We start from the raw sequence: 10,099 nt of genomic DNA, 5'->3' as shown, positions 1-10,099 counted from the left end.
GAGCAGCTTTCATCCGCGCTACCACCAGCCAATCAGCAACCGAGCGAAAGCGATTGACTGGTACGGAGAGCCCTCTCATATATTGAGCAGCGCAATCCAAACCAGCTCATTCACGTTTCGGACGCAGCGAAGGACGGACAGCAACCAAAAGCGAGCAGCTTTCATCCGCGCTACCACCAGCCAATCAGCAACCGAGCGAAAGCGATTGACTGGTACGGAGAGCCCTCTCATATATTGAGCAGCGCAATCCAAACCAGCTCATTCACGTTTCGGACGCAGCGAAGGACGGACAGCAACCAAAAGCGAGCAGCTTTCATCCGCGCTACCACCAGCCAATCAGCAACCGAGCGAAAGCGATTGACTGGTACGGAGAGCCCTCTCATATATTGAGCAGCGCAATCCAAACCAGCTCATTCACGTTTCGGGCGCAGCGAAGGACGGACAGCAACCAAAAGCGAGCAGCTTTCATCCGCGCTACCACCAGCCAATCAGCAACCGAGCGAAAGCGATTGACTGGTACGGAGAGCCCTCTCATATATTGAGCAGCGCAATCCAAACCAGCTCATTCACGTTTCGGGCGCAGCGAAGGACGGACAGCAACCAAAAGCGAGCAGCTTTCATCCGCGCTACCACCAGCCAATCAGCAACCGAGCGAAAGCGATTGACTGTTACGGAGAGCCCTCTCATATATTGAGCAGCGCAATCCAAAACAGCTCATTCACGGTTCGGACACAGCAACCAACAGCGAGCAGCTTTCACCCGCGCTATTATCAGCCGGGCGGCACTGCAAATAGCAGCAGCGGAGCGACAGCACTCTTCAGCCGAGCAACCATCGGCCCAACACAATCACTGAACTACCGGCGGACAATGATGTCAGATTATGACAGGGCCTAAGTCGAAATCTCGAAGAAAATGCATGTTTCGCCGTTTTGTTTTCTTTAATTATAAATCGAACTAAAAACCATTTTAACTAATTTTCACCTCAATCTTGTAGTATTTTTGTCGCATAATGTCATAATAGCGAAAACGCAGTTTGTTTACATTTGCGATTTAACCCATTATATCCTAGCGTATGAAATTTCATACGCAGAACTATCCATCGGTTTACGCGTATTTACTACAGAATTTTGGCATCTAACTGCTTTTTTATTGCACTAATGGGATCATTGCACCTCATGTTTCATTGTGAAACAAGACAACTGCCATTTTTTATAATTTTGTTTACATTTTTGAACCATGTATAGTTGGGGCAAATGGCGGCTGAAAAGTAAGCAATACATTTAATTGAATTTTATTGTTGGAATTCGTGCTAATAATTCCATTATGTGACAAAACGTTCCTACAGGTGTAAAAGAAGTGTTGTCTATCAGAAAATCCGAAGAAATATGTCAAACAACTTAAAATTTGTTGTTTTTATTTAAGCGTACGAATTTTTTTGCACGAGATATTTTCATTCTCAAAACCATTTTAAGCGGTGATTTTATTTTTCCCATAATCCTTGATACATTTTTTGGTGGAATTGAAGATATCACTGCATTTGGCTCACTTTTTGAAACCCCTGGGTTATAATGGGTTAAGCCCTAATGAAAGATCTATGTCGATTTCTTCTTACAGAAACCATTCAGAATTGCAAGTCATAATCCGGATGTTTCTCAGTAAAGTTCAGTCAGAAATGAGCCGGAATTCCGGCTGGCTCCAGTCAGTATTCCGGCTCCAGTGACACAACCTATTCTAACTAGAATCGGTTGTGTCACTGGAGCCGGAATACTGACTGGAAACAGCTGGAATTCCGGCTCATTTCCGGCTGAACTTTACTGGGTTTTAATGAAATATTGCACTCATAAATTGGGTAATATTCTACCCAAAAACTGAGGAATTACAACTGGCTTTGTTGTCTACTCAAAAATTGGGTAAGCTTCTGCTCATAATATGAGTAAAAATCGATCAATTTTTGGTTTTGTTGAAGTTCTACTGAACCCAAAATTTGAGTAATGTTCAACTCAAAGTCTGCGTAATAATTACTTAATTTTTGGTTTTGTTAAATTTGTACTGAACTCAAAATTTGAGCAATGTTGAACTCAAAATCTGAGTACTAGTGAAGCACTTTTGGGTTTAGTGTAGATAATATTGTACTCAAAAACCGAGTAATAATTACTCAGTTTTTGGTTCAGGCTGGCTTACTCAAATTTGAGTAACTCCGGAATTACTCAATTTAAGGGTTGTTCCACTTTATCTGAAAATGGGTGGGATTAAACTCATTTTTGAGTAACTTTTTACGAGCGTGTACAGCGTAGTTCCTGGCTTGAACTTCTGCCTTTAGAAGTTTTGGAAATTACTTTGCTCCAGCGCGCTTGACGTTTGATCCATTTGGGAGTTGGCTAATCTAACTGATATTTGGCGTTCTTAAATTGAGCGATTTCTGTTGTGACTATACTTATAATTGGGTGCAAGGTTTTGGTCATATTTTTTTAAACTATCATTAAATGTATACTAAATTGAAACAAATCATCACAATTTACCATATCATTTTATGGCTCGAAGGTTTTGTGCCCTTTAATTTGTTTACGATGACATGCTAAAACCTCGGAAGCTGATAAGGTTTCCTATACTTACAATGTGTCCCATATTTGTTTTGATTTGGAATTTATTATTTAGAGTAATGGAAATGTCAACTATAACAGGCATTAAAATGGCATCGGTGACTACCATATCTGGCTTATAGCTATAAGGTTTATAAGCTTTACAATAGAGCCTCATATACCCATATACGACCTGTTTTAATGCTTAAAATTCGTAGTGCTTATAAGCATTAGCAAAGCTTGTATAAAGCTTATAGTACAGAGAACAGACGTCCATTGACAGCGGTTATTCATCTACCCAGTCAAACTAGTCCGGAACCGATTCGGACTTCCAGCATAATTTCCAGCTCAAATGCGTCAACCGATAGAGTCGGAATCGGTTGTTTTCTTTGAGCTAGATTCCATGCTGAATCCATCCAGGATTTCGAACCGGTTCCGGAATCGATTTGACGGATAGTTGGGATAGATTGGTGTGACGGCGCTAGTGTTTATCGTATATTAATTCAAATGTTTACACACGTTTTTTAAATATTTTTGTTCGATCAAGCATGTCTGTTCTCTGTGTTAACAATATTTGAGCTCTTACGGTGGAAAAAATAGTATGCAATGGATTCTTGACTTACATTACGCCATAATTACACCAGACGCAGTGGATCTATGTGATTATTAGCGTAAGTTGGGAATTTTGCTGCATGCCATAGAAAGCATATTCCACAGTAATTTTCTGTTCACAGCAAAGGTTTTGGATATCAACATAGCTTCCTTGAGATTTATCAAGTGCCGATCATTCGTTAGCAGCAAACAATATATGATTTTCATGTAATTGTTTTCGCCGATGATTTCTATGACGCGCGCTCGTCAAATGTTTACACTCTAACGAGCTAGCCTAGTATATGTAAGCCATGGTTCGGCTGCAATTTTCGACACTTCGCGATAGTCTGTGTATAAAGTGGCTGTAGTTTCGAGTTATTAGTTGATACGCGAAAGTATGTTTGTTGTGCTGCCATAATACGGAGCTGAATCCTGATGCACCCGAAATATGTAGTTATTATCATTAATAAATAATTGCACAACTAGCGGCTCTTTAAACATGTCATATCAAAAACGGTCTGAGATTATCTTCAGATTCCGTAGTTTCTGTCCCAGCATACTTTAAACTTCCAATGACCGACAAATTTACACCTATTGAATACATTTGATCAGATTTTATACATCGAGACATTTAATTTAGTAACACCCAACTATAGGTAAGAAAATATGAAACAATTTTGAACAATTTCCGTCTTGAGAACATCGACAGGAATACATTTCGATGTGGAAACCACGTGATGTATTTGGTTATGCGTCATAATCACTTTACTCGTTCCACTCTCGGTATCACGGGGCAATTTTTATGATTTCAAATTGCCTTTCTCATATAGAAAGGTTATGTAATCGCTCCAAAAATTGAATTTTTAACCGAGGCCCGGAAAGCCGAGTCCTATATACCACTCGACTCAGTTCGACAAGATTGGAGAATGTTTGTGTGGCAAATGATATTGCTTCTGTTTCTGAGAGATGGCTGGACCGATTTGCACAAACTCTCTTTAATGAAAGGTACAACTTTCCCATCGGCTGCTTCGGATTTCGGTTCGATCGGGATTCTGGTTGCGAAGTTGCGGGTTGAAAAGTGCGGCCATACAGCAACTGTTCATTTAAACTGGTACCACTATCAAAATGATACAAAATTTAGTAAAATGGGTGCTAATTAAAGATTATATTTTTTGTTTCAAGTGTTTCACCGTCGACACGTAGCTCATCAGGTTCGTGGCTGGCGAGTCATTGTGTGTAAGTGCAAAGTGTATTAAGAATGTAGTAGACATTTCCACAGTTTTATTGAACATGGAGTCCTATGAAGAAATGAGAAAGGCACAATTGCACCGCTAGGTGGATTAAAACAGGTTTTTGTTGTAATTAGGATTACCGAAAGATGTAACTGAAAAGACCGGAAGAATATTTTTTTTTTGGATTCTCCAAATGGTTGGCGTTCATCGGTTTGATAAAATTTGTTTTCGATAATAACGGTCTAATAAGGTTGACAAAAGAAGTCGGATTTCAGATTAAGTGAAACGATTTGGTGGTAACTAATTTGGATTGATTGTAGGCTTTATCACTGAAATACTGAAAATAGATTAAATTTATATATAATAAACCCCATAAATAAACATAATTGGTTTAGTAGTCTCTAATAATTCATCCCCCGCGGCTAGGAAGTTTGCCGCCTGTTCCACGTGCATCGCGTTTTACACGAGGTTCGGCTACCAACATTCGTCTTTTGCCACCCATTTTCTTTCCACTCATCATATTTACGTCTGAAGCTTCGCGTGTTTGGCGATGAAGCTCCGATTGATAGATCTATAAGGGAGATGAGATTGTGTGTCCAGTTAATTCATCCCATCAATATACGGTTACGTTTGACTTCTGACCATCGTTGCTTCTGGTGGTGATGTAGGTGTCTCCTTAGGTGGTCCTTGGGGTGGCGACTGTCTTGCAATCTGTGAAGTTTAAACTTAATTTAGGCAACTATGTACATTTAAAGAATACAGTAAATGGAACCTACTCGATGAAGTGCTAACATTGGGCTCGGAAAGCCACTTGGTGGAGTGGGTGGTTGTGGCAAGTTGGGCATTTGTGGACTTCTCTTGGCCTATTGGTCGAAATTGAAACATTTGTACGTTATTATATCTATTTTGTTGTTTTAAGGACTTACTCTTTGATGCACTTCCTCCCCACTAGTTGCCGAGAATATGCTTAGCAGCGCTAAAACTGCCAGAAACGACAACGAAAATCCTTTGTTTGACCGATCCATTCTAACAGTTATGAGCTCAACGTGAAATGGTGTACCTTTTTATACGCTGCTCATTCATCAGATTGGTCGTATAGATAAATCCAGCGGCTTGTTAGCGGTGACAATTTAATTGTTGCGGAGATCAGCCTAGGTGACAACTACGGAAGCTGTAAAATTTGATCGGAACTGCTATGAACATGTAGCTTGTCATGCCCGTTGATTTATCGTTTTCAAGTTAATTGCAATGATTCATCTGGAATTTTTTAAAGCAAAATTTACAGCTGACTTCTTCACATTTCAAGAAAAACTTTAACGTCTCCTCTATAGTAGTGAATTGGTCAACAATACCAAAGTTAGCCAAGATTAGAAAGTATTTCTATGTAAAAAAAACTATCTTAATCCACTAAGTGGTGTAATCACTGACGGCTCCAGGTGGAGGCACGTGCCGCACGTGCTTACTCTATTCAACCGGTAGGTAATCCAGTAGAAAAGCTTGTGTATGGAACCCTATCCTCAATACTTATTTTAGAAAATCATTATGGAGTTGTCAGTTGTTTAATTAAATACGAGCAGTGGCTTCCTTGAGCAACATCTTCATTAGTTTCTGTGTATAATTAGCACAATTCTTCGCCACTCTTAACGAATTTCAGGCAATGCGAAATTTCCAAAATTCGAAATTTAATTTACCAAATCATGCATTAAATACATTTGGCAAGTACGCGTGTCCCCTTCCCATTACCATGCGGCTGTAGCCGCTATGCTTTTCTTAATTAAAATAAAAATTTTACATAGTTCTGAATTCTTAACACTTAAACCAAATACTCAACTTTTGCTACGTTCATTGAAACCAAATTGCGCTCTAATTAACTTAACTTGGTTGAACCATTCGGAGTTCGATTCGGAATCCTGAATGGAGTCAGTATGGACTCTAGCTCCAATGCAACAACCGATTCCGAAACCGATTGAGTCGGAATCTGTTGTTGCATTTGAGTTGGAATCCATTCTGACTCCATTCAGAAATCTGAACCGGTTCCGGAATGAGTTTAACTGGGAAACATCACTCAACCTAGTGGTCTCATTTGAATATATAGGGTGGACGCTCCTCTGTTTATCTCATTTTGTGATGACGCAAGTTCAAACAAGGAGTACAGTATAATATGTAGGTATATCGTGCAAAATTTAAACGTCGCATAAAAGGACAGACTGTTGGCAACATTTTGACATTTGCATTGCCTTTATTTTTATAAACATAAATATGTGGTGCGGAAGCCCGCCAACTTCTCCCGGCCCGGGATAAGTTGGCGGTATTTGCGAGGTGTAGTGGTATACCAGTAAGTAACGAAATGGTAATTTAATTACTTCAAGAGTTTTTATAGAACGTGTTCGATAAAACTGATGTAAAATAGAACAGCCCATATAGAATAGGATAACATGGGTATTTTGGACCGCCTTTGGAAGTCATGAGAAAAAAGCTAGAAAAATACGATTTGGTTACGTAATGTTGATTATTGAATAGGCTAATATGTACGGCCTTACCATTTCTTGGATATGTAGTGATCTAAATAGCGAAAAAATAACAAATCGTAAATGCGCCTTTTTCTTATTTTGGACCACCCAACTTTATTTTGGACCGTAAACAAAGCATATTTTGGAACATCGATCTTTCTTTGTGCCATTGCTGCAAACATATTTTGGACCGATCTCAAAACAGATTTTGAACCATCAAAATGGTCACATATCTTACTTTGTATGATGAAGTTGCACATGATGGACTAAGAAGTGCTTTTCTGGGAACAAAAAGTGAACTTGCATGATTAGATATGCAAAGAGGTGTCAGAGTTAATTGGGATTATAGCGATAATATGTTTTCGTTTGGAAATAGCTAGAGCTTCCATCCCGGGAATTTATTTCCCGGGAATACCAAAATTTTTGGATTTCCCGGGATTCCCGATTCCCGGGAAATTGTGTTTTCTCATTCCCGGGATTCGGGAATCCCGGGAAAAAAGAATTTTAATTTATTCCAAAAGACTTAGGTTCTGCGAATGAAATTCTGTAGGAAATATCTTTACCGGCAAACATTTGGAGTAAGTAGTGAATGCAGATTGTGCTTTTGCAACTGATTTGCAGATCAATGGACAATATATTTTTAGGCTCACTGATGTTTTCGTAATTTTGTAGGTATATAGTCCTAGCCTTACTCAAAACACTGCTAAAGAATGTTGATTAATTTGCCCGCCGTTGTACCGAAGCATTTCCTTACAGTAGCGTTAGTGATGCGCACGATATCTCTGCTACCGATGAGCCGATTGATCAGATTTTTAACAGTTCTTTTTATAGTTTATTTTAATAGTTAGACCTTGAATGAAAGGGTTTGCAAGCAAATTAGTAATGTAAATTGCGTTAATTTCTTAAAAAAATGGATGTGTGTTTGTTTCTAAACTTGGGATGGTTTGCAGTGATATCACGCTTAACGCTCTTTTTAAATTAAGGAATATTCCTAGAACGTCTGCAGAAATATTTGGTCGGTGCATCGAATGCATATTTCGTCTTATTTGTTATACCGTATACCGTAACTGTAATATCTGTAAATTTTTGGATGTATGAAAAGAAATACATACCGTTGTATCTATTCAATATCATGCGCATCCAAACTCTTTGAATGTCGCTTTCAAGGATGCAGGCAGGATTTTTGAAGGGATACGATCAAGCAATCCAGATACTTACCCGTAACAGGAAATCGATGGTAGGCTTCATCCATCGCTGCACAATTCGTCCATTATCTGCTCCATTTTGATTCACACTTAATTCGAAATGATGCTGATCCTACTGTGACGGAAATGGATTCCATATATAATATTTTCTCATTTGATCGGAAGTAACTGCAGACTACCCTGAAGCAGATCAATCTTTTCATTCAAAATTACTAAAGAAGGTGCTTTGCATTAAATTGATCACATTCCATCGTATCGGAACAACGAATTCCAATTTTGGACAGCAACTCCAGCAGCTGCGTTTAGTATGTCGTCACAATCGTAATTGTAATTACCAAAATTTAGGTTATACATATAGCCAAGAAAAAGTTGATGTTGCGTAAACTTATTGACGAGTTATCAATAGATTGAATGATGTGTAGGCCACCAAATCGCCATCTTCTGACAACTGCTTTAGGACAGATATACATGCAATCAAACGGGTTTGAAAACTTTTCAATAGACCTTTCTTGTCCGACCTAACCCCTATTTTTCTTATTTTTGATCGAAAGATATCATATTTTTAAGACCATTCACGGTAAAATGAGATTTTTAGGACCTTCCCTGATTTTTAATTGATTTTTTGAAAATTGAAAATTGCAAGAATGTTGAGTAATATTTTCACCAAATCAAGAATGGTGAGACTCGAAATACCTGTTTCGGCAGCACTGTTTTGCAAATTTCAGTTTGCTTTATCGGCAACACTGCAAATGAAGTGGTGAATCGCGATACTAAGTTCATTACTTTACGGTGACGTCACAAATGAACTCGAGTGTGTATCTTTGACAGTTTTCTATAGAACATTGTATGAAAATGTATAACCTCACATTTCTGACAGTTCAGAGAGTTTGTTTACATGGACTTTGAAAATTTTTGATTTCACCCAGAACAAAGCTTGGTTCGAATTGCTTTTATATTCTAAGACCATGTAAACAAGCTCGCTAAACTGTCAATCTTGCAATGTCCCATTACTATTATAAGGTCTTGAAAAAATTATTTAATTCTGTAAAACTAACTCGATGCGGTAATGCCCCCCAAGAAAACATTCCATCGCACCATCTATATTTACGTGAGTGGACCATTCGAGTTATACATATTTCGACGTAAACCTAATTGGTTAGGTGCCATCATTGCAGGTGGCCAGTAAGGGTAATTTAACACTTTACGAATCAGTAGTAGCCGATTACATCGAGGATGCACTCATCCAGCAAAAACTATCCAACGGATTCGTTCCGGAAAGCGTTGGATCGCGTTCTGATTGAAAGATTCCACGTTTTGGTAGTTGCGCCCTAGTACCGAATTACGATTCCAACACGGTATTCCCACCGGTATCATAATCGAATTTGGTACCAGATTGTAAATCTTTGAAAAATAACTTAGGACTCGAAGTTTTGCTTACGTGACACGGCGACGAACTTCGACATTTTGAAATTTGCGCTATGCGATAAGCACGAGTTTGATAGGGAACGTTTTAACAAACTGCTTCAACGGCTCAAATTAATAAAACAAGATGAAACCAAGAAAAAGTTTTTAATTTTATGTAATTGAATAATTTCAAAATAATCCCACAGAAATCTATTGGTTTGACTTCTAATCCGGTAAAGGAATCGTCCTTTCAACAAAGAATCACACCAAATTCCCAAGGAAGATATTAACTAAGACATTGTAACGTAACCGTATAGCTTCTAATCTAATTTTGCTCAGTATTAACATTCGTCTGTATATTTCATCCATGGAACAATAAAAAATCCACTAATTCATCAACGCGGCGCTGCTGACGGAATCAGACTGTTTAATTCAAAGATAGGGATGTGATGTAGAGGGTACAGCATTTTTCAACATTTTTTTTAAATTGCACCATGCAAATGCACTTTATGCGACAAAGATTTTATCCACAACATTTTAGCCTATCTGCAAACGTTCATATGGGTGACTATCGTCAC

General features: G+C 38.5%; 1 protein-coding gene across 1 annotated transcript; it reads right to left on the bottom strand.

The window, feature by feature from the left end:
• Positions 1-4,706: 4,706 nt before the first annotated feature.
• LOC131689169 (uncharacterized) lies at positions 4,707-5,486 on the bottom strand. Its single transcript, XM_058974077.1, has 4 exons — positions 5,329-5,486; positions 5,179-5,265; positions 5,045-5,113; positions 4,707-4,973 (listed from the first exon to the last, which is right to left on the bottom strand). The coding sequence occupies exons 1-4, from the start codon at positions 5,425-5,427 to the stop codon at positions 4,812-4,814; spliced, it is 417 nt and encodes a 138-aa protein (XP_058830060.1). The 5' UTR covers positions 5,428-5,486; the 3' UTR covers positions 4,707-4,811.
• Positions 5,487-10,099: the final 4,613 nt, after the last annotated feature.

Source organism: Topomyia yanbarensis, chromosome 3, assembly GCF_030247195.1.
Source record: "Topomyia yanbarensis strain Yona2022 chromosome 3, ASM3024719v1, whole genome shotgun sequence".
NCBI classification, from domain to species: Eukaryota; Metazoa; Arthropoda; class Insecta; order Diptera; family Culicidae; genus Topomyia; species Topomyia yanbarensis.
Note: the sequence above shows the minus strand (reverse complement) of the source record. Positions and strands in the feature narration are given on the sequence as shown.

Bases quoted from the DNA above. Each gene is read 5' to 3' on its own strand.
- LOC131689169 (XM_058974077.1), bottom strand. From the start codon at position 5,427: ATGGATCGGTCAAACAAAGGATTTTCGTTGTCGTTTCTGGCAGTTTTA. The intron at 5,266-5,328 runs GTAAGTCCTTAA...TTCGACCAATAG, and splicing joins GGGAGGAAGTGCATCAAAGA to GCCAAGAGAAGTCCACAAAT. The intron at 4,974-5,044 runs GTCAGAAGTCAA...TCTCCCTTATAG, and splicing joins CACCACCAGAAGCAACGATG to ATCTATCAATCGGAGCTTCA.